Source organism: Eschrichtius robustus, chromosome 18 (assembly GCF_028021215.1).
Source record: "Eschrichtius robustus isolate mEscRob2 chromosome 18, mEscRob2.pri, whole genome shotgun sequence".
Classification (NCBI taxonomy): domain Eukaryota; kingdom Metazoa; phylum Chordata; class Mammalia; order Artiodactyla; family Eschrichtiidae; genus Eschrichtius; species Eschrichtius robustus.
This window is the reverse complement of record NC_090841.1, coordinates 23977673-24003930: the sequence shown is the minus strand read 5'-3', so window position 1 is coordinate 24003930 and position 26258 is coordinate 23977673. Positions and strand designations below refer to the sequence as shown.

The 26258-nt window shown below is 39.9% G+C and overlaps 1 protein-coding gene across 6 annotated transcripts in view; it reads right to left on the bottom strand.

Moving 5' to 3' along the window:
* Positions 1-26258, bottom strand: part of ENOX1 (ecto-NOX disulfide-thiol exchanger 1) — a 312330-nt gene that overhangs the window by 203021 nt on the left and 83051 nt on the right. For 5 of the 6 annotated variants that reach the window (XM_068526692.1, XM_068526691.1, XM_068526689.1 and 2 more), the window contains one exon: positions 25670-25807. In XM_068526692.1, coding sequence (XP_068382793.1) covers positions 25670-25807 — 138 coding nt within the window. The remainder of the gene's footprint in view (positions 1-25669; positions 25808-26258) is intronic. The other variant, XM_068526690.1, reaches the window with a different exon arrangement.

The window sequence follows — 26258 nt, the reverse complement described above, 5'->3', positions numbered from 1 at the left end:
CAAACCATATGGTAAGAGCAATCGCTGCCTTGGTGTGGAAGGGGAAGGGCAACACCACAGTTGGCCCAAGCTACCAGGGTAGGCTATTTGAATGGACTGGGACCTGGGACCGGAGGTGCCCTCGGAGGACCTGGTAGAATTTAGGCGGTTGGAGAGGGAGGCGAAGGTGTTTCTGAATCATTAACAGCCCAGCAAGAGCAGTTCAATCCGATCCAACTGTGAGCCTGGAAATATTGCCTAATTATTAACTAGCAGGTGAAAGAACAGAAAAAAACACCTCTGGTGTCACTGCAGGCTTCCATCTGGCTGTGGGACCATTAGGAGGCCCTTTACATTATGGCTCCTGGGCGATACAAAGAAGGCAGAACTCTTGCTTACTAAATTAGCAGAAATAATTTCAACAACACCCAGAGTGAGCAAGGATGCTACAAAGAAAACATTCAGCCATCGCTGATGAGGGTAGAAATCGTAAAGCCCTTTCAAAAATAATCTGTGATGCCTCCAGAGTAACTGAAATGACCATATCATCGGCTGACCTGGAAACTGACCTTAAAGAAATATTCCAAATGGGAAATAAAAAGTCCAAGATACTAACTGCAGAGTTACTTATGCTATTTGAAACTTGGGAACAGTTCAAAGACTACCAACAGAGCAGTCAAAGTAATGCAAATCGATGTGTGAGATCTTTTTCACCCAGAGAGAGAGTAAAGGTTAAAGTGCTTTTAAATATCCACTATTGGTTAAAGTGTAAAATGGGTGAAACTTTTGTCGAGGACAATTTGGCAACATCAAAATTTAAAACATTCATTCCTCTGAGTCAGTTCTAGAAACTTAGTATTTCAACTTTCCGAGCTCTAGAAACTTGGATAGTTAAAATACTTAAAGTGTGTAAAGGGCTTTACTGATTCCAAGGCATCTCCTAATTTCCTTTTCAAAATTATATAATACACGCTACATCTGATCCCTGAAAGAAAGGATGTCATGATAGATATTATTGATAGGCCCATTTTCTAATAAGGAACATGAAGGTCACAGAGATTAAGAGATTTACCCTTACTACCCCTAAATTCATAAGCCTAGCAAGTAAAAGTCAAATCCTTTACTAGTGTTTACTAGAATTCCATAAGGCTAAATACAGTCATCTTGTTTATGTAAAATATCTCTTTGTTTAGGCATAGAGCTCCATTTCACGGAGGCAAACCACTAGGGTCTGGGGAGCAATTCCATATTTTCTGTGGAATAATGGATAATACTGCGCCCACTATATCTGGGGGGTGGTGTTTTTGGGGGGAGGGGAGAGAGAGAGAGGGAGGGGGAAGAGGGAGAGACAGTGGGGTGGGAAGAGAAAGAGAAATGATTTGTTGGTCCTCTGACCTAGCATGTGTGAAAGAACAGACAAAAATAACTTATATGCAGATATAAGATGCAATGTGAATGCTTAAAAGGAGGTGAGGATTGTGAGAGATCTACTATTCACAAGTGTTGTGTATCCTTGGAGAGCTGGTTCCAAGAGGGAGGTGAGGCCTTATTATTTCACAGCAAGAGAATTAATAATTCTCATCATTTCTAAAAGCCATGTGTACTACAATGGGTTTCACAATAATCAATTAATTAACCAAAGTAAATATTTAGAATGAGTTACAGCACAAAGATATGAAATCAAGGCATATAAATGAACTTTAGACATGTAAAATCACTCTTCAGAAGGAGAGATTACACGAAAGAGAGCAATGGTGTCGCACGAGATGGCCGTGCCCAGTAATAACTTCAGTGAACACTTGTCGTCATTCCTCTGTTATTTATCAAGGAAAATGTCTGCAAAAATTCGGTCAGTACAGGCACAAAAACAGAAATATAGATCAATGGAACAGGATAAAAAGCCCAGAGATAAACCCACGCACCTATGGTCACCTAATCTATGACAAAGGAAGCAAGGATATACAATGGAGAAAAGACAGCCTCTTCAATAAGTGGTGCTGGGAAAACTGGACAGCTACACGTAAAAGAATGAAATTAGAACACTCCCTAACACCAAAATAAACTCAAAATGGATTAAAGACCTAAATGTAAGGCCAGACCCTATAAAACTCTAAGAGGAAAACACAGGCAGAACATTCTTCGACATGAATCACAGCAAGATCTTTTTTGACCCACCTCCTAGAGTAATGAAAATAAAAACAAAAATAAACAAATGGGACCTAATTAAACTTAAAAGCTTTTGCACATAAACAAGGCGAAAAGACAACACTCAGAATGGGAGAGAATATTTGTAAACGAAGCAACTGCCAAAGGATTAATCTCCAAAATATATAAACAGCTCATGCAGCTCAATATCAAAAAAAACCCACAACCCAATCAAAAAATGGGCGGAAGACCTAAATAGACATTTCTGCAAAGAAGAAAAGAAGACATACAGATGGCCAAGAGACACATGAAAGGATGCTCAACATCACTAATTATTAGAGAAATGCAAATCAAAACTACAATGAGGTATCACCTCACACTAGTTAGAATGGGCATCATCAGAAAATCTACAAACAACAAATGCTGGAGAGGGTGTGGAGAAAAGGGAACTCTCTTGCACTGTTGGTGGGAATGTAAATTGATACAGCCACTATGGAGAACAGTATGCAGGTTCCTTAAAAAACTAAAAATAGAACTACCATATGACCCAGCAATCCCACTACTGGGCATATACCTTGAGGAAACCATAATTCAAAAAGATACATGCACCCCGGACGGAGGGAGGGAAAATAGATGGATACTGTCACTTTATACAATGAGAAACAGTACAGAATCCCTAAAATTGGGAGGGGGCAATATTATTTCAAAAATCCATTTTCTTGAGAATAAAATTTTAGTTTCAATACTTTCTGCATATTTTGGCTTTATTTTTACATACACTTTAAACATTATAATACGTTTTTCCTTAAAGGCTACTATTTTCTTTACCGATTTGTTTTTTCAGTCAAAGCTCGAAAAGCGTGACTCTCCTGAGAAGTCTCTTGAGGAAATCCCTTCTCTGCGTTCTTCTCTCTGTCCTCAGACAAAACAAACAAGCAAACAAACACACAAACAAAAGGTGTGAGGGGTGAGGCCGCTACCGGAGTGGGGTGGATCCCCAAATCTTGACCACTGTCAGTTGGTACCAAGGAGTTTGAGGCAAAGCCAGGCACAGCTCTGCGGATATTTCTGATATTTATATTAGTTATTATAAATAATTCATATAAAAAAGGTGAACCACGAATAATAAGAGGAAAGAAAATGAAGCACTGTATGTTTCTGAATTGCTGCTGGAAGGAAATTCATTTTCAGCCCAAACACAATAGCACTTCACCCCTTTGATATGTCGTTGGCTGGAAATACAAGTAAGTAGCAACGAGAAACTTACAGTCTTAGAGCTGCCTGCTGTGAGTACTCAGGTGTACGACCTGATAAAAGATAATCATAAGCCTTTAAGCAAGGTACTTTTTCTTTTTTTCAAATAGGAGAAAAAGGGGGTACAAATGGTTTGTACCATTCTAATAAAAAGAGAGCGGGTAAAGGGGCAAGAAATCAAAGGCAAAAAATTCCTTTTACAAACATTTACTGAACATGTACCGTGCTAGGAGGTGTCAGGGCACAAAGATGAATAAAACATAGTTCTTTCCCTTAAAAGGCTTAGCATCAAGCAGAAGATACAGACTGGGTGGAAGGAAGAAGGGATGGGTGGACGGATGGACAGATGGATACACACACAGATACAGCATGAGGAAAGGATGAATGAGTAAGTATGGTCTCCCAGGGAAAAGAAAGTAACCAGAATACAAAATTTAACAAGGAAGAGTTAAGGAGACTGATTATAAATGTGGAGAAATGAGCATGGTTCATTAATTTTATCCATATCTCAATTGCCTTGGGAAATATCAATAGGCTTTCCCTTTATTTTAATGTACACAAAACTCTTACAATGAATGAATAAAAAATGTAGTCTCCTATTAAGTCTTGTGCTTAAGCAGCCAAGGTTAGAGTTTAGTTGTTGCTTTATAACCAGTTTCATTCAGTGGAAAATACAATGGCACTCCCAGACCTGGCATGTTCTTCACCAGGTGTGGAAGGAAAGAGGTAAGAGTGCCTGGATGGTCCTCTCCACCTATGCAAAGATGGAGAAAACAGTCAAGATACATTATTCTGTAGAACTTAACTAGACCCTATCCAGACCTTATCTCCTCATCCATGAAATGCAAGGGCTGGACCAGATCAGGGTCAGCAGAAAGTTTTCTTCACGTTTGTACTGGTGTTGGCTGCCTGGAGTGCCATGTTGACATATAAAAACACATCCTACTTCAGTAGGAAAGAGGGTCCTGACAGGTTAGTAACGTCTGCATGGGAACAGTATAAGACACATTTGCCACTGTGGAGTGGATCACTAAGGTTTAAATGAAATATGGTATCTGAAATCTCTCTGAAAACTTAAACCCTAAACACCAGTATAAGATATTACTATCTAAAGTCCTTTCTAACGCCCAAATCTTATTTCTACTGAGTTGGAGCTCTTAGCTTCCCATACAATGGATATGTTAGATAAATTCTTAATGATCCTTATTAATGGTTCTTAATAATTCTTAATAATGATTCTTATTTCAGTTATTTTTTGCCCCAAGTCTTGTTTTCAGGTTCTCATGAACACGACTGGAACAGGCCTGGCCTTATTTCCTTTTCCTTCCTAAGCATGGGGCCCAGCAGGAGGCCACTGAAAACAGAACACGTGGTTCACTCACTCAAAAAAGGAGCCCGTCACACATCGACCGTGCAAAGGGCTGCACAGATGCCGTGTTGGCTCCTTTCCTCAGTTTAAGTCTGGGCTCGGGAACAGCAAGAGCTTTGTGAAGGGAGGTGGGTGGGAAAACGAAAACAGACACTTCTGGTTCCTCCCTACTCATGTGTTTACAAAGTTCCTAATTTTCCTTAAGGAACTGACAATTCATAAATCAGATATAGCCACGACGAAGAGCAACTACAAATACGAACAAACAAGACCGCTTATTTAGGATTTTAGATAGTCTGTCCCCTATTACCCTCTGTTGATAGGAAAAGGTGAGCTACAAAAGGCCCTGCTCACCCCTGCTCCCAAGGTTGCTTGAACTGAGACCTGATTTCTAGCATCTACATGACTCTCACCTTCACGTTTGCCCTGGGTTATTGGTTATTCAGTAGATGCCATGGCTCTGACAAAGGACTTGCCTTCCCTCTGTTGCAAGTTGTTTCTTCAAAGCCTAGAAAGATTAAAGTTCCTCGTAATGATTCTCCCACATCACTTCCGTGGCTGTGTGTGCGATTAACTCTGCAGGGGCTCTCTGGGTCCATTAAAGAACAAATACACAAACAAACAAATAAAAACCACCACTGCCGCCAGAAAGATTACCTTAATTATAGAGATACTCTTCCTGTGGTTCTTGTTAAAAGTTACCATCCTGCTTTATTTCCTCAAGATATTACCTGGATGCTAGTCACTGTGTATAGTAAGGGCTTATGTCTTGAATTTTGAGGATTTTCCTAAATCTAGCATTTCAGAGCTTTAAGAGAACCTGGACACCCTCCTTTGACAGGTGGGCATAGCAAGGCCCTCGGGACCTGTGCAACTGGTCCATGGTCATTTAGCCCCCACGTGACAGCGCAGAGGGGGATTCACACCCAGCCTCCAGGGCCCTCGTCACTCTGCTTCCCTATATGATGTTGACTGGCTTTTCTGGCACCTTCCTGCCTTCCCAGTCTTCTCTGGTCAGTCAGGGCCTCCTCGGGCCCCTGCAGGGCCTCTGGCCTGTCCCTCTTCCAGCCAAGCCCCAGCGAGGATGACACAGAAATCCAGACACGTATGACATCATCATCTTCCTCTATTATTTCCCTAAATTGCTTTTTTCCTACCATGACAAGGTAGTATTTTCTCACAGCTGGGGATGAACACATTCAAAAAGACGTTCTCAGATACATGGTTTCCGAGAGAGGCCACAAAGTTTTGAAAACAGAAAATGAGCATTTTTGAGTGATTGCCCAGTTCATGAAAATGTCTCTGGTTAGAGCCTCGTCAGCAGTGATTCACTGCGAGCGAGGGTCCCCTGCGGAGACTTCAGTTGCCTCGCATTAGAGCGTGAGGCCTATTTTTCCTGCTGAGATAGAATACATGGCTAGGAAGCATTAACTGATGGAGGTCACAAGAGTTCCAGCCAGTGAAGTGAGGAATATTTCTTTAAAGATGCCCTCATGGTTGCAAAGCCTTAGTGAACTTGAAGACTACAACATTTCCCCTTGCTCTTAAGGATAAAGTGTCTCTTCGCCCACAGGCATAAACCTGCAGAAGTAAAGCTTCAAGGTCAAAGATGTGCCTTCTATGAGAACAAGTAAATGTCCCTAATGAGGAGGAAAATATAGTTTATTATAGTTCAAGGATGTGTATCTTGATGCCCAAGACCTTTTTTTCCAAGATAAAACCTGGTTAGATAAGATTATACACAGTGCTTGAACATAGTAGATGTTCAAAATATGTTTTTTAGATTTGCATTGGCAGCTCCCTTTTAGGTACTTTATGGCTCGGGTACTTTTACCAAAAAAATCAGTTGTAAAATTATGTTACAGTTAAGACCATGGAAATGTAGCATCAGACAAGTTTCCCTACCCATTCCCAGGCCTAACGGGGTATTTTGTTTTGCTTTGTTTCCCCACCAGCCCAGGTCCTGAAGTACTTCAAGGAGTTATGTTCTCAAGTTTTCAGCTGTCATTTCCAGGCCTCGTGTCTCAGAAGGTTTGAAATAGGCCCTGGAATCTACAGTCCAGGGAATGTTGACACAGTGACTTGTGGAAATTACTTTGAGTAATACTGTCACAGAGCTACAATTTATGGGTGTGCTCTGGTACATGTGGATGCCTCCACTTGGCTTGTAGAGGAGAAGGGTTGCCACTGCTCTTAGAACAGGGGAAAAGTCAGAACAAGGGAATCACTGTTCAGAGGGGCCACGTCTTCTTCTTTCTTTCCCTTAAAATAGAGTCGGCCAAGATCGCTCCCACCCCCCTACTCCTCCCTACACTGCCCTCCAATGAGGGTAAAGGAAACTCACATTTTGGATCCCTACACTATGTCCCACACTTTCATTACCCATTGTGGAAACTGCAACAGTTCTCTGATGTTGAGAGTATTATGTCCCCTCTACAGACAGACGAACTCAAAGAAGGGAAATACGTCGCTCAAGGTTATACAGCTAAAGGAAAGAGCCTGGATTCAAACCCAAGACCTCAGGCTCTAAAGCCACCATCTGCCTCTTGCAGAGGGAGAGCTCATCAATTTCTAATGAAAAGGATTTTTCTTTGCAAAGACCACAGAAAGTGTTCCCATTTATTGCTGTTATCAGCTAACTCCGCTTTCTCCTTCACACCTTCCAACCCTTCCAACCTCCTGCTTGCCCTTACCGGCTTCTCCCATCCAGTGACCCCTCCACATTCTCCCTGACACCAGTCCTCCCCCTTTTCACTGCTCTGCCCCCAGTCTTGTAGGACTCTGTGGTCTGGCTCCATAACGACTCTCCTGCAATGCTCATCATATCCACTTTGTGCCCTTGTCCTTTTATTTCAGCCACCTGCTGAAACCCAACCTGGATAAAAGCCACCCTCCTTCTCTCTGTGCCCCTCCCCCCGGGAACATGCACCACTGCTGGGGGAAATCACGTCAGGCTCACAATGAGTGTTCATCAACCTTCCTAAATTTCCATAGTCAGCTTCTTCTCACTCCTCCAGCGACTGCCTTCAAGGGCTCTCCCTTCTCAAACTTTTCATTCCTCATCAGCTCACTTAACCTCACCAGATAACTTTGCCTCCTACTCTTTTGGGAAAGCATCAATAGAATCCTTCAGCCAAGAACTCCTTCCACCCAGTGTTACCAAATCAATCAGCCCACCTGCTCCGGATTTGGTACCTTCCCAAGAGTGAATACGTTGACTCAAGTCCATCTGACCTGTGTTAATCACTGACAAGTTCAAAGTTTCTTTTTTCCTTTGGGAGAGCTTCCTTTACTTATTTTTAGACTGAAATGTACATATTTGCCTTATATTTATGATCATTTTTGATTACTGACATTAACTGGAGGGCATGACCAGCACGGTCTTATTCATAGCAGTCAACTTTGAATTACTAAGTTATTCCTGGTTAAACTTTAGTACAGACCTTAGATCACTGGACCCCAAGTCCTAAACTTGTAACTTTTAATGGAAATCTCCAGAGTTCAAGCACAATAAACGATACACATAAAAATTAAATAATTGAAACCTTTTAAATTTCAATGCAATACAAAAAATCTCTACAATCATCACTCCCTCCCACCCCCCAAGATATATTTCCACCTAAGGTATTTATTTTTAAAAGTAAAAGTGTAAAGATAGGGCTGGCCTGAGGCAAAAATGTAGGAGGTTTTGTTTTAATCATTTCCCCCCCAATTCCTGATAGAGTGGAAACAGTTTAGACAGCCAGACCTGGATTTCCATTCCAGCACTGCCTCGTTCTACCTGGCTAACCTTAGGTAAGTTAATTAACATCACCCAAGTTCAGTTCCCTTATCTGTAAAATGGGGTTAATAATATTTAGCTAGCAGAGGATTAAATGAGGCAAGGTATTTAGAGTATTTGGTACATACTAGGTGCTCAATAACTGGTGGAGTTATTACTATTATTTTCAGTATTCCTAGTAAAGCCATTCACAGCATAGCCTCAGATTCATACTGATTATGTCCCTAGGGAAAACACACACACACACACACACACACACACACACACACACACACACACACACACACACACACACACACACACACACTCTTTTTTCAAAAGACTTTGAAAACTTCTGCTTGCAGCCATGAGGAAGCAACAGGGATAGAACTAAACCTTCTGCTTCAAGCAACTAAAAAGTAAGACAAAATACATGAAGTGACAGTTTTCAGGGATTGGACAACGGGAAGTACAGGACAGTGATAATTGAGAGAAGAGAGACAGATGAAGTGAAACCTATGATTGTCCTAGTCTGCTGTCTAGAAAGTTTTGAGGATTTAACTCAGGGAAAAGAAACCCAAACAGAGCCTGAGGTGTACCTGAGTTCAGTGTCTGAGGAGGCCAAGCCAGCAGGAAATTATAAGGTTGAGCGCTGGAAAGGAAGGAGCTAATCAGAGAGAGAGCTCTGGAGATCTTCAGATGATTCCCCTCAAGTCTTTGGCTGAGTATTGATCAGCCATGTGAAGGAAGTACCAAGGCAAAAATCATGGAAAAGGAGCAGGTGGTACCATTTCTGAAGCTCACAAAGCTCTGGGAGCCGATCAAATTTCCAATAACCAGAGAGGGGAAACCTTGCAATGTACTGGGGTAGAGTTCCAAGTAGGGTCTTGCCTCAGCAGGAGGATAAAATTATCTCCAGGCCAAAGGCTTCTCTAGATCCAATTATCCAAACTTAAAAGCAAGCCTTTGAATGAATTAAACTATTTTTAAGGAATTTAACTGTATCTCAGAACAAATCTCAAAAATATTTAAAGGAATACAAAAAAAAATCCAGCACCTGACAATATAAAATTCACAATGTCTGGCATCCAACAAAGAATTACTAGGCATGCAAAGAAAGAAACAGAAAAATATGACCCATCACAAGGAGAAAAATCCACAGAAAGAACTTAGAAACATCACACATAACAGAATTAGTAGATAAGTACACTAAAACAGCTGTTATAAATATACTTCACATGTATAAGAAGATAAATGAAAGAATAAGCATGATAAGGAGAGATGGGAAGATAAAAAGAAGAAAAAGACATCAAATCTCACAGACATCAAATAAGGAAGCTGATGGTTGTGGCCACCCTTCATATCTAACCATGATTCATGACATAAAAGCTATACTTTAGAATAGTCCAAGGACCAGGTATAAAAGTGACTTTTCCAAAATTAATACATTTTATATAATTAATTATATAAAGAAATCAAATCACACATTCAATCAACTATATAGTTATTGAGCACCCAGCTCTGTGTTTGATGATAGAGGAAATACAAAGATGAATTTGATATGGTTCTTGGTTGTATAAGTGTACAGTCTGTCACAGTCTGTTAGATAAATGATAGCCTAATTATATAAAGGCATAATGTGATATATCTACAGCTCAGAAACACAATATGTAACACAGAAAATGATAAGGCTGCAAAATAAAAGGAAATAAAAAGAAACAAGATACAGAAGTCACTATGCAATTATTCTATATTTACAAATAAAAGGCGTTGACATTCATTCAAAACAAAACTCCAATATACAGTAATATGCATGTGTGCACACAGGATAGAAAACACACAAATTGATTTTAATATAGGATTAAAACTGTTTGGTTTTTCTTTCTGTTCCCAGCTGCATTAGAATGTCTACTGTAAGGCCAGGACACAATTTTCCATTATGAAATGCAAATATCTCCCTTCAGCTCATGTTGCTGTCAAAGATATCAAAGCTGCTCTATCCCAGTGGAAGAAAAGGAAACCAAGAAAGCTAGGGAATGCGTGTGTTTGTGATGTATATGCACGTGTACATGTTACATATTTCTATGCAATATGTGTATACTTAATATATCTATACATATATAAATATACATGCAATTCTTTGAATATATTTTCTCTAGTTTTAGGCTAGTGGGTAAGAAAGTGACTTGTACAGTTCAACACGCTAGTTGAATGGTACATATACCAGAGTACAGCAGACCAAATAAAGACTAAGCTAATCAAGAGATGGAAACGATTTTAAAATTTTCAAAAAAATTGTTATGGCATACACAGGAAGAAAGAAATTACACATCGATAATTCAAAAGAAGTCAATCTACAAAGGAGTAAATTTACAAAGCAAGTAATGTTTATGTGCTTCATTCCATGGAAGAGAAAAAAGTGACTATATTTCAAATAACTATATTATGTTATGCAAGCATTTGGAAAGGACTTTCATTTCATAACAGCTCTAGCCAACAAGGATATGGGCTGTTGTCACTTGTGGAGAGTTACTGGAGGACAAGCCTTGATTTGTCTGAAGTGACATCAATTACCTTATACAGTACACAGTACAGGCAGAAGCAAATATTACAGTTTTTGGAAACAATTATCTACAAATTCTCTTACCTCTAGAAATACTGTAGACACACACATCATAAACAAAGCACTAGAACGAAAGCTCCAGGAGGGCGTGTACGTCCCCAGCACCTACGGCAATGCCTGACACATAATAGGTACTCAATACTCCGTTCTACCATTAATCTCTTCTGGGATTTCCAGAAGTCTCTAGGTGTGAGGCCAGGTGCCTCTCACTGCTCTTCAATCCAGTCCCTATAAAACAACTTGGCTGACTTTTTTTCTCTTTTAAACATGAGTCAGAGGTTGCTTCCCTGTTTAAAATCCTTCAATAATAGCCTGCACTTCAAATAAAATCTGTACTCCTTGCTTTAGCAGGCAGGATCTGGCCCCAGCCAACCTCTCCAGACATATGTTAAGTACCAACCTGCCAACCCGCCCCATGCCAACTGCCGCTCCTTGCCCATGCATACACCTACTTTCATTTCCTTGAAAGAGCCAAGTTCTTATCACCTCAGGCCATTCCACAGGGAATTTTCCGCTTTTAGAATTTTCTCATCTTCCCAAATTCGCCCTTTCTTCCTGTTCTTCCCTCCTGCTACCAGGATAATTTCCATTTATCCTTGGGGTCTTAGGCCGAATATCACTTCTTCAGGGGAATCTTTTCTGAACACACTCCAATCCCTCTGAGCTAAGTCAGGCTCCCATCCCTCTTTTGTAACAGCCCACAACTGTAATTATATAATCACCTGCACAGCTATCTGGATAACATCTGCTTCTTTAGAAATGTGTATCTCCACAGGAACATCACCTGTCTGTCATGTAAACTGCTGTTTCTCTAGTGTCTTGTAACATACACTGTACATTATGAACTTTCAGTAATATTGTGGTGAATGAATGAATACACCAATGTACTGTCCTGCTGTCCTGGGGAGAAAAGGGTAAATAACCGTGGAAAGTATAACAGAACTGTCAAGGGGACATGAAATCAGGTACATAAATTGTGAAATATGAGTCAAGGGCCTATTTGTTTTCTGACACTTGATAATGAGAAATCTTCCAACAAGATGGAAAATGAAAACAAAAGAGGACCGAGCATCATCTTTTAGAGAGTCCAACTACTAAGCACCAGGCTACCTGCATCCCTTAATCATGCCTGTGACAGAGTGTCACCATCAGTATCTGAAGGGACTAAAGAAAGGAAGTTTGCTGGCTTGAGTGTAATTTTCATCTTAAAAACGAGTATGGGGGATGGTTTATCATCATATAGTCTATCTGAGTGTCTCTGTGAGCTGATGAGATGGCTTCAGGTATAGATCCCTAGGTTACATTTTAAAGTCTCTGACTACTTCTCTTATTTCAAACCTTGAAGTCCAGCAACAGACAGCAATCTAGTGGGTCAAAAGAGAGGGCACAGATGAATGAGCTATTTGGAGATGCAATTAGAGGTTAGGCTGAGACCTGCATGAGCAGCTGAGGGCCTATTTCTAATTTCACAGCAAAAGTGTAACTAGGAGAGATAGGAGTCAATGGCCATCCACGTGCTGTGACTGCCAAAGCAACATCTCCATACCCGTTTCTTTCATGAGCTCTAGACCCTTACGTGTGACTGATCACCACGTGTTTCCTTCAACAGCTTCTTCATACTCAACACATCCAAAGAGAAACTGGCCATCTTCCCTCACCCTTTTCCCTTCCAGCCTTCCCCATCTCAGTCAATGACTCCACCATTTACACAATTTCCAAAGCTAGAAGCTCAGGAGTCACTGTTGATTCTTTACCCGCCTGACGTTCCACATGGACTCAGTCATCAATCCCTGTTTTTTTTTTTTTTTTCTATAATTAAATGTCTCATGGGTCCCTTCACTTCTGCCTCCACCACCATGATTATTATTGCCATTATTTTCTCTTACCTGGTAACTGCTACAGCCTCCCAACTGATCTCTTTGTTGCCAATCTTCCCTCATTCCCATCAGTTGTCTGTAGGACTTAATAAAAGCAGTCTGTAAAACTACAGCTCTAGATTCCACATATAAGAGCTATCATATGATATTTGTCTTTCTCTGACTTACTTCACTCAGCATGATAATCTCTAGGGGAAGGATAAATTGGGAGATTGGGATTGACATATACACACTACCATATATAAAACAGACAACTAATAAAGACCTACTGCATAGCATAGGGAACTCTACTCAATACTCTGTAATAGCCTATATGGGAAAAGAATCTAAAAAAGAGTGGATATATGTATACGTATAACTGATTCACTTTTGCTGTATACCTGAAACTAACACAACATTGTAAATCAACTATACTCCAATAAAAATCATAAAAAACAAAACAAAAAAACAAAACAAACAAAAACTACAGCTGTAATCATATGATTCTCCTGCTTACCGCTTTTCAGCGACATCCTATAGCACCCTTTATCTGCTAGTGGCAGAACCACTTACGTTGATCTGTATTGGCTTCTTCCCTCTTCTCTATTTCCCCCACTAGGGTCTAATACAGGAGAGTGAGGTCTATGTCTTGTATTCCCAGTATTCAGCACATCTGGCTCAATAAACCCCAGTTAAAAGAGTGACGCTTCAGGAGATGAAAGGATTTAACAAATGCCTCTTCATATCTGGGCATACTGAAGAGGATAAAGTTGTTCCTGGGAGGATTAAACAACCCAACAAGGAAACTAGAGAAAAAATATTCTGAGGAAGCAGAGTAGAATTAAAATGAGTGGGGGCATCCGTGAGTCCGAGAGAGGAAGAGGACAGAGAGGGGACTGTCCCCATGAGTTGTAAATCTCAGCTCTTCCCAGAGTGGCAGAGAACAGAGGCGCTGAGAGCAAACTCAGAGCTTCAGGAGAAACCTCAAGGTAGGAACCAAGGAACAACTCGGATACTTGTGAGAGGAAAGAGATCTTTTACTGGCTCCAGGTTAAGCCGTGATAAGGCACGTGGCACTTCCACAGCTAACAGGGAGGTGTGATGCCTTTTCCGAACACGTATTTGAAATACAACAAATGGCACACTGAGAAACTTCGGGTAAGAGATACATGTCCGCTTAAAGTCAATAACAGCTAAGGAGAGATTGCTGACATTAGGAAAGAAAATTTCAGAAAGTTTAGAGCAAAGCAAGGTATAATCTTACAGTCAGAGAATATCCAGGAAATATTACCCGTTCCCAGGCAGGCCTGGGCAAGCAACTTAACACCTGGGGACTCAGCTGCTGCCTTCCAAGCTTTCCAGTTGATGATGATAACTTTGGAGAAGAAGCCAGGGTATATAGGAAGGGAGCAGCTGGTCACACAGATGGTGTCAAAGCTCGGGATTTGATATTCTTGGTTTCAGCTGATGACACCAGAGGTGGGGATCGGGGGGGGCTCCTGAAAGGAGACAACGTGTATCGTAGGAAACTGGGAAGAAGCTTTCAGGCAACACCAGACCACGTGAGGATTATTTTGAAACTTGAGATTAGGCAGTGACACTGTTCAGTGAAAACACAAACAAACAAAATTGTAAACTAGATCACAAGGAAGATATCATATGTGGCAAAGAAAGATGGATGGTCCTAGAGAGGGATCTCCACAGTTGACGGGAAAAGTCTGGTGTAGATGGCTATATTCTAGTGTCTCATGAGATGCTAATAGATATTTTTAAAAGGCTAAATTATGTCTAGGGAATCCTACATAAGAGATACCACTCTTTTAAACTGCGCATTGCACATTAGCAGAGTAAAGGCTCTGAGGAACCTACAAAGAAAGCAACCTACTTGTGTTAAACCCAGAATTTGCCATGCTTGTTAGGCCACGTAAATACTTACATGACATCCACCCTACCTAACAACTGTGGGACACTGATATTCCAACAGGCCAGTTTAGGAAACCTGGATCTATACCAATGCACAAAGAACTGATAATTAAAAAAAAAAAAAAACAAGAAAAAATTTTAAATTCCACAAATCTAAAAGTATGAGGAATAAAATAAACATACAATACCATATGGAGGGAAATATTAGCTCATAGACAAAGGAGGACTTCGAGTATGGGATTTAGTATACCAGTGTACCAGTAGAATGGTATATTTTGGATAAAAGAAACAAATTCAGAGTGATGATCTCAAGTAGCACTTCATATGAAGAAGGTAAATGGGGAAGTTCATGAAAGTGGGAATGGGATTGTGGTGGGGAACATGTGGGTGATGATGAAAGAGGAGGAAAATGAAGGAGGTGTAGCTGTGGGAGCTCACAATGACCCATCAAAATGGCATGATATGGCAGCAATAACTGCATCGGATTTCCTGGGAAATCCTTTTGATTAAAATCAGAGGATATGAAAAATGTGTGCCTTGTTTTGCTGGTAATTTTAATCTCTCAATAAATAGGAAAAAAGTAGTAAGGAAAGGGATTTAGTGTCAATTTAATGTTAACAAACATGGGAAGAGGCGTTGGTCATTTAGAAACATCAGAAACTTTGGGAGAAAGCCAAGCGCTCATAAAATCTAGCCTCTCCATAATTCTGTCAGAGACATTTTAGAGGAGATTTCTTGGAAAGAAGGCTACACTAAATTATCTTTATGTCCCTTCTGAGACATTAAAGTTTGCCTCAAAGAGGCGCCAGCATGAAAACTGGGCCAGGAGCAACATTCTGTGTCTCTATGACTATGGGAAGAAGAAACAAATAGCACCACACATTGGGTACAGTAAAAAGATACTTTATATAAATATACTATAAAGCTATAAGAATTGAAACAATGTGGTGCCAGAATAAAAAGAGATCAGTAGTACAGAAGAGGTATTTCAGCAACAGATCGAAATATACATGAGAATTGAATTTCTGATAAAGGAAGTACATTCATGGAGGCAAGGCAAATTAGGACTATATATCAACTGTAGAGAGTGGGCAAAACCTTTCTGTATTTAGAAATGGAATAACCATAAGGGACTCATAAAAGAAATGTTAAACTTTTGTTTTTTTTAAAGGAACAATACTAAAGAGGCAAAAAACAGACTGGATAAATATTTTTAGAAAATATGAACGTCAAGATTAAAATGCTTAGGGCTTCCCTGGTGGCGCAGTGGTTGAGAATCTGCCTGCCAATGCAGGGGACACGGGTTCGAGCCCTGGTCTGGGAAGATCCCACATGCTGCAGAGCAACTGGGCCCACAAGCCAAACTACTAAGCCTGCGCGTCTGGAGCCTGTGCTCCGCAACAAGAGAGGCCGCGATAGTGAGAGGCCCGCGCACCGCGATGAAGAGTGGCCCCCACTTGCCACAACTAGAGAAAGCCCTCACATAGAAACGAAGACCCAACACAGCCAAAAATAAATATAAATAGATAAAAATTTAAAAAAAAAGATCAAAATGCTTAAAAGTAATGACCAAATACAAGCTAATAAAAACATCACCCAGAACCCTATGTGATAAATGGATATAGTATGAAAGTAATATATTTACAAAAGAGGAAATATGAATAGAAAATAAATGCAGGAAAATGATACAATTTAAAAAGGGTACTTATAAAATAATTTAAAGTAAAATAAAAGGATGCCATCTTTGCATATCAAGTCAGTAAATATTAAATATGTGTTTATATTTTGGAAATTACCCAGTATTTAACAAGAAAGTTTAATATGTTCATTTGTTTTGACCAACTAATTCTACATGTAGTAGTCCATCCAAGCAAAATAATTCTAATTGCTGCAAAGCTCTATGCATAAAAAAGGTTCACTGAAATATTATTTGTTGAAAAACATCAAAAGGAAGAAAGGAAGGAATAACAGTTAATGTTTAATGAATGCTTACTATGTGTAGGTACTATGCAGCTATTGTATGTGAAGTTATCATATTATAATCTCACAACTGTCCCAGGAAACAGATACAATCATCATTTTACAGAAAAGGTAAAATGTTTTTACATACTTGAAGAGATTATGTTCTCCAAAGAAACTTGGTTAGTAAGAGTAAAAAAATGGAAATAGCTTAAATGTAAATACAGGAAAACTGTGGAAGATTTATTTAATGGATTATTCTAAAATTTTAATATAAAACTATAGAAAGGAAAAATAATTTAGGACAAGGTGCTAATAAAAAACACAATAGAAAATTTTATATTTAATAGGATCCAAATATTTGCATAGAAAAAAGACTGGAAGAAAACACATAATAAACACTAACCAAATAAAACAGGACTTGGCCCTGAGAGAGCGTCAAAAAAGAGAGTCTGCTGGCAGCCCTGAGAACAAAGCAGAGTGTAGTTCAGTTGGTGGATGAGGGGAATGACGAAGGATGCTCAGGAAGAGCCCAAAAGGCTCAGACACAGTTGAAGCAGTTTGGCTAATACAGGAGATAGAGAATGTAATTCACGGCAGATACGGTAAATCTTTTATAACAAGTAGGGCTGTAATTCTTTTCATGGTAAGTTGCTGGGAAAATCATAAACTGGTCATGGTTAAAATGTCAGAAGACTCAAAATCATAAGAAAAAATCATGAATTATTGAGGTTGTGGCTTACTCTGGAAGTCACACAACATTTTCTGAGAGGAGTGGGAGGTGGAGACAAGAGTAAAGTAATTTCTGCTATAGGAATAGTTCAATTAGGCAGTTGAGAAAATTTGGGCAGAAACATATAAATCTCTGCTCTCAACTTATTAGAAGGAAGTATCTGTCTAGATTAGCTTTAGGGAAAAGGAGTCCAGATAAATGCATGTTCAAACCATAGAAAATGTCATTTTATGTATATACACACACATCCGACAGCAGACCAATCTTCAACTGTATGAATTTTATAACATTTTGGAGAATTTTATAAATATTCTAAGTATAATGCTTTCAACTCAATATTTGACTTTCCTTTTTCAGTTTCCCACTTTCCTGTCTCCTGTCCTCTCTTCTCATGTTCTTTGTTATATTAAATAAGAAACCACATATATATTTATATATGTATGTATGTGTATGTGTGTGTACATATATGTTTGTATACATGTGCATATACATGTATACATGCACATATATGTTTGTACACATGCACACACATTTTATATAATTTACTACAGCTAGTTTAGACTTTTACATGTATGGTCCATATTGACAAAAAGAACAAAAACAAACAACAACAACAAAAAACAAAATGTTTGGTCAACTCAACTCAAAGTACACAGGTTCGTGGGTGTGAAACTTAGTAACTCTCCAAAGGCAACTGGTTTCTACTTAATGCATACCGTCTACCCTCATCTAACTTGATGCGCAAAAGTGAACTGTTCTTCTGACATATAACAATGACCACACTATAATAATAACTGTTGCTCCTCCATTGCAAATTCTGGGAGGGCAGGGACCGTGCCTATTTTGTTTACTGCTGGAGCCACTGCACCAGGACAGTGTCTCAAAAAACGTGTGTTGAGAGTGTGACTCCCTCTTGCAAGAGCACAGGAATCACAACTAAGTGTTGAACAATCATCGACAGGAAGACACTGGAACTCACCAAAAAAGATACCCCATATCTAAAGACAAAGGAGAAGCTGCAGTGAGATAGTAGGAGGGGTGCAATCACAATAAAATCAAATCCCGTATCCACTGGGTGGGTGACTCACAAACTGGAGAACAATTATACCACAGAAGTCCCCCCACTGGAGTGAAGGTTCTGAGCCCCACGTCAGGCTTCCCAACCTGGGGGTCCGGCAATGGGAAGGGGAATTCCCAGAGAATCAGATTTTGAAGGCTAGCAGGATTCGACTGCAGGACTTCAATAGGACTGGGGGAAATAGAGACTCCACTCTTGGAGGGCACATATAAGGTAGTGTGCGCATCAGGACCCAGGGGGAAGGAGCAGTGACCCCATAGGAGACTGAACCAGACCTACCTGCTAGTGTTGGAAGGTCTCCTGCAGAGGCAGGGGGTGGCTGTGGCTCACCACGGGGACAAGGACACTGGCAGCAGAAGTTCTGGGAAGTACTCCTTGGCATGAGCCCTCCCAGAGTCTGCCATTAGCCCCACCAAAGAGCCTGTAGCTTCCAGTGCTGGGTTGCCTCAGGCCAAACAACCAACAGGGAGGGAACTCAGCCCCACCCATCAGCAGACAAGCAGATTAAAGTTTACTGAGCTCTGCCCACCAGAGCAACAGTCAGCTCTACCCACCACCAATCCCTCCCATCAGGAAACTTGCACAAGCCTCTTAGATAGCCTCACCTACCAGAGGGCAGACAGCAGAAGCAAGAGGAACAACAATCCTGCAGCCTGTGGAATGAAAACCACATTCAGAGAAAGACAGACAAAGTGAAAAGGCAGAGGACTATGTACCAGATGAAGGAACAAGATAAAACCCCAGAAAAACAATTAAGTGAAGTGGAGATAGGCAACCTTCCAGAAAAAGAATTCAGAATAACGATAGTGAAGATGATCCAGGACCTCAGAAAAAGAATGGAGGCAAAGATCGAGAAGATGCAAGAAATGTTTAACAAAGATCTAGAAGAATTAAGGAACAAACAAACAGAGATGAACAATACAATAACTGAAATGAAAAATACTCTAGAAGGAATCAATAGCAGAATAACTGAGGCAGAAGAACGGATAAGTGACCTGGAAGACAGAATGCTGGAATTCACTGCTGTGGAACAGACTAAAGAAAAAAGAATGAAAAGAAATGAAGACAGCCTAAGAGACCTCTGGGACAATATTAAACACACTAACATTTGCACCGTAGGCGTCCCAGAAGGAGACGAGAGAGAGAAAGGACCCAAGGAAATATCTGACGAGATTATAGTCGAAAACTTCCCTAACGTGGGAAAGGAAATAGCCATCCAAGTCCAGGAAGCGCAAAGAGTCCCAGGCAGGATAAACCCAAGGAGAAACATGCCAAGACACATAGTAATCAAACTGACAAAAATTAAAGACAAAGAAAAAGTATTAAAAGCAACAAGGGAAAAACGACAAATAACATACAAGGGAACTCCCATAAGGTTAACAGCTGATTTCTCAGCAGAAACTCTACAAGCCAGAAGGGGGTAGCACAATATATTTAAAGTGATGAAAGGGAAGAACCTACAACCAAGATTACTCTACCCGGCAAGGATCTCATTCAGATTCGATGGAGAAATCAAAAGCTTTACAGACAAGCAAAAGCTAAGAGAATTCAGCACCACCAAACCAGCTCTACAACAAATGCTAAAGGAACTTCTCTAAGTGGGAAACACAAGAGAAGGAAAAGACCTAAAATAACAAATCCAAAACAATTAAGAAAATGGTAAAAGGAACATACATATCGATAATTACCTTAAATGTGAATGGATTAAATGCTCCAACCAAAAGACATAGATTGGCCCAATGGATACAAAAACAAGACCCATCTATATCCTGTCTACAAGTGACCCACTTCAGACCTAGGGACACATACGGAATGAAAGTGAAGGGATGGGAAAAGATATCCATGCAAATGGAAATCAAAAGAAAGCTGGAGTAGCAATACTCATATCAGATAAAATAGACTTTAACATAAAAATAGTTACAAGAGACAAGGAAGGACACTACATAATGATCAAGGGATCAAGCCAAGAAGAAGATATAGCAATTATAAATATATATGCACCCAATATAGGAGCATCTCATTACATAAGGCAAACGCTAACAGCTATAGAAGAGGAAATCAACAGTAACACAATAATAGTGGGGGACTTTAACACCTCACTTACACCAATGGACAGATCATCCAGACAGAAAACTAATAAGGAAACACAAGTTTTAAACGACACAATAGACCAGATAGATTTAATTGATATTTATAGGACATTCCATCCAAAAACAGCAGATTACACTTTCTTCTCAAGTGCACAAGGAATATTCTCCAGGATAGATCACATCTTGGGTCACAAATCAAGCCTCAGTAAATTTAAGAAAACTGAAATCATATCAAGCATCTTTTCTGACCACAACACTATGAGATCAGAAATCAATTACAGGGAAAAAAATGGAAAAACACAAACACATGGAGGCTAAACAATACGTTACTAAGTAACCAAGAGATCACTGAAGAAATAAAAGAGAAATCAAAAAATATCTAGAGTCAAATGACATTGAAAACATGATGATCCAAAACCTATGGGATGTAACAAAAGCAGTTCTAAGATGGAAGTTTATAGCAATACAATCCTACCTCAAGAAATAAGAAAAATCTCAAATAAACAATCTAACCTTACACCTAAAGGAACTAGAGAAAGAAGAACAAAGCAAAACCCAAAGTTAGTAAGGTTAACTAAATTTAAGCTAGAAGGAAAGAAATTAAAGATCAGAGCAGAAATAAATGAAATAGACACAAAGAAAACAATAGCAAATATCAATAAAACTAAAAGCTGGTTCTTTGAGAAGATAAACAAAATTGATAAACCTTTAGCAAGACCCCTCAAGAAAAAGAGGGAGAGGACTCACACCAATAAAATTAGAAATGAAAACACGAGAAGTTACAATGGACACTGCAGAAATACAAAGCATCATGAGAGACTACTGAAAGCAACTCTATGGTAATAAAATGGACAACCTGGAAGAAATGGACAAATTCTTACAAAGGTATAAATTTCCAAGACTGAACCAGGAAGAAATAGAAAATATGAACAGACCAATCACAAGTAATGAAATTGAAACTGTGATTAAAACTCTTCCAACAAACAAAAGTCCAGGACCAGATGGCTTCACAGGTGAATTCTATCAAACATTTAGAGAAGAGCTAACACCCATCCTTCTCAAACTCTTCCAAAAACCTGCACAGGAAGGAACACTCCCAAACTCATTCTACGAGGCCACCTTCCCCCTGACACCAAAACCAGACAGAGATACTACAAAAAAAGAAAATTACACACCAATATCATTGATGAATATAGATGCAAAAATCCTCAACGAAATACTAGCAAACAGAATCCAACAACACATTAAAAGGATCACACACCATGATCAAGTGGGATTTATCCCAGGGATGCAAGGATTCTTCAATATATGCAAATCAATCAATGCGATACACCATATTAACAAATTGAAGAATAAAAACCATATGATCATCTCAATAGATGCAGAAAAAGCTTTTGACAAAATTCAACACCCATTTATGATAAAAACTCTCCAGAAAGTGGGCATAGAGGGAACCTACCTCAACATAATAAAGGCCAAATATGACAAACCCACAGCAATCATCATTCTCAATGGTGAAAAACTGAAAGCATTTCCTCTAAGATCAGGAACAACACAAGGATGTACACTCACGCCACTATTATTTAACATAGTTTTGGAAGTCCTACCCATGGCAATCAGAGAAGGAAAAGAAATAAAAGGAATACCAACTGGAAAAGAAGAAGTAAAACTGCCACTGTTTGCAGATGACATGATACTATACATAGAGAACCCTAAAGATGCCAGCAGAAAACTGCTAGAGCTAATCAATGTAATTGGTAAAGTTGCAGGATACAAAATTAATGCACAGAAATCTCTTGCATTCATATACACTAATAACAAAAGATCAGAAAGAGAAATTAAGGAAACAACCCCATTCACCATTGTGACAAAAAAGAATAAAATACCTAGAAATAAACCTACCTAAGGAGGTAGAAGACCTGCTGTCCTCAGAAAACTATAAGACACAGAAGAAAGAAATCAAAGATGACACCAACAGATGGAGAGATATACCATGTTCTTGGATTGGAAGAATCAATATTGTGAAAATGACCATACTATCCAAAGTAATCCACAGATTCAATGCAATCCCTATCAAATTACCAATGGCATTTTTTACAGAACCAGAACAAAAAAATCTTAAAATTTGTACAGAGACACAAAAGACCCTGAATAGCCAAAGCAATCTTGAGGAATCAGACTCCCTGACTTCAGACTATACTACAAAGCTACAGTAAACAAGACAATATGGTACTGGAACAAAAACAGAAATATAGATCAGTGGCACAGGATAGAAAGCCCAGAGATAAACTTACGCACGTTTGGTCAACTGATCTATGACAAAGGAGGCAAGGATATACAATGGAGAAAAGACAGCCTCTTCAATAAGTGGTGTGGGGAAAACTGGACAGCTATATGTAAAAGAATGAAATTAGGACACTCCCTAACACCATACACAAAAAAAACTCCAAATGGATTAAAGACCTAAATGTAAGACCTGACACTATAAAACTCTTAGAGGAAAACATAGGAAGAACACTCTTTGACATAAATCACAGCAAGATCTTTTTTTGACCCACCTTCTAGAGTTATGGAAATAAAAACAAAAATAAACAAATGGGACCTATTGAAACTTAAAAGCTTTTACACAGCAAAGGAAACCATAAACAAGATGAAAAGACAACCCTCAGAATGGGAGAAAATATTTGCAAATGAATCAATGGACAAAGGATTAATCTCCAAAATACATAAACTGCTCATGCAGCCCAATATTAAAAAAACAAACAACCTAATCCAATAATGGGCAGAAAACCTAAATAGACATTTCTCCACAGAAGACATACAGATGGCTAAAAAGCACATGAAAAAGCTGCTCAACATCACTAATTATTAGAGAAATGCAAATCAAAACTACAATGAGCTATCACCTCACACTGGTCAGAATGGCCATCACCAGAAAATCTACAAACAACAAATGCTGGAGAGGGTGTGGAGAAAAGGGAACCCTCTTGCACTGTTGGTGGGAATGTAAATTGATACAGGCACTATGGAGAACAGTATGGAGGTTCCTTAAAAAACTAAAAATAGAATTACCATATGACTCAGCAATCCCACTACTGGGCATATACCCAGAGAAAACCATAATTCAGAAAGACACATGCACCCCAGTGTTCATTGCAGCACTATTTCCAACAGCCAGGTCATGGAAGCAACCTAAATGCCCATCGACAGACGAATGGATAAAGAAGATGTGGTACATATATACAATGGAATATTACTCAGCCATAAAAAGGAACGAAATTGGGTCATTTGTAGAGACACGGATGCACCTAGAGACTGACATACAGAGTGAACTAAGTCAGAAAGAGAAAAACAAATATTGTATATTAATGCATATATGTGGAATCTAGAAAAATGTTACAGATGAACCGGTTTGCAAGGCAGAAGTAGAGACACAGATGTAGAGAACAAACGTATGGACACCAAGAGGGGAAAGCAGGGAGTGGGGGGTGTGTGGGATGAATTGGGAGATTGGGATTGACATGTATACACTAATATGTATAAAGTAAATAACTAATAAGAACCTGCTGTAAAAAATAAATAAATAAAATAAATAAATAAATAAATAAGTAGGGGGAAAAAATGTGTGTTGACTGAGTTAAGTGAATACTGAAGCCCTATGTATCTTTCCAGACAGCTCAAGTCTCACCTCCCTGATAACATCTTCCCTCAGAGCCCTAGGCATTGATCCTTCTGGAAATTAGTGAACCACCTCTTAGCACCTGATTCTACACATTTTTATTGCTGTTTTTGTCGCTGTGTTTTTCAGTTTGGGGAGATATGCTCCCTGAACCCTCAAGGACACTTATATACATATATTTTTTTTTCTATCTCCCAAAGCACTTGTTACAGGGCACATGGAAAATCTGCAATAAACATGTGTTATTAAATGATCAACTCTTTCAAATGACCTTCTACTTTGTGACATCTCCAACCATTTTCTAAATTGAATACACGACTGTTATTACTATTCCAAAGTGTGACAGAAAGAAAACAGGGAATGCAGTGCCAGCTGAGTTGGGTTTCTAAGTTCTGCCACTTCAGTGCTGGACAAGTCACCCAAACTCTGGTCCCCTCTTTCCCTGTTTTTAACATGGGAACATGAACAAGAGCCACGACCACCATAAGTGTATACCTGTCTCAAAGAGAAGACTGTGGAATCAAATGGCATAACGTCTGTGGAAGAGTTTTGCAAACTGGAAAGCAAATATTAGCTCTTCTATTTACCCATTTAAAATACAAAATTGATGTTGCAGTGCCACCGGTGAGAGAGAACTGCGTGTGGCTTTTTCTGAGAATGGCTGTTAGGCAGAAGAGTGAGGTGATGAGGGTAAGAATCTCAAGCACAGGGGCTTCCCTGGTGGCGCAGTGGTTAAGAATCTGCCTGCCAATGCAGGGGACACAGGTTCGAGCCCTGGTCTGGGAAGATCCCACATGCCGCAGGGCAACTAAGCCCGTGAACCACAACTACTGAGCCTGCGCTCTAGAGCCCGCGAGCCACAACTACTGAGCCCATGTGCCACAACTACTGAAGCCTGCGCACCTAGAGCCCGTGCTCTGCAACAAGAGAAACCACTGCAACGAGAAGCCCACGCACCGCAACGAAGAGTAGCCCCCGCTCGCCACAACTAGAGAAAGCCCACATGCAGCAACGAAGACCCAACGGAGCCAAAAATAAATAAATAAATTAAGAAAAAAAAAAAAAAAACCAGAATCTCAAGCACACAGTCTGCCAAACCACGCCCCGGTCATAAATCCCAGACCGGGCTCAACACCTGCGCGTGGAAAGACTGCCAAGGCGCCTGTCACCCACACCCCGTGGCGTGGTTGCAGGCATCTTCCAATCCAGGAGAAAGCTTACCCGACACGAGCTGCTGTCCAGGCAACCCCACGGGAACCATGCCCAAGTTATTCATAGCGGTGGCCCAGGCGGTGGGGTCCGTCACTGACATGTTCAGCTGGGTCGTGTCGATCGCGAGACTCCCCAAACCATCGGCTGCTGTGATGGGGTGGGGGGAAAGAAACTCTGACTTAGAGTCCACAGGCAATGGTGTCTCTTTGAAAACAAATCGCATTTCTAGAGAGGTGAGGCTTCGTTTAAGCACATTCCCAAACCACAAAAAATAACAGCACTGTAATCTACAGCAATGCTTTCTCCAGATGTAAACATAAAAGAGTTTCCAAATATATTCTGGGAGGAAACTTAATGACATGCAGCTTATATTATACACACCATGCCATTAAGGAAGTACCCCTGGAAAAAACTGAAGAATTGCTTCCTTCTCCAGGTGAAACGTTAGTTAAGTTCCCTGGTGGAGAGGCAAAGTCAGAGGACTCTCTGGGTAAAACAAGTCAACTGGCTTAGAATAAATAAATTCATCTGTTTCCAAGTGTAATTCTGAAGCAGGCACACCCTCTAATCATGTAATAAAATCTCTAAAATCAGCTGT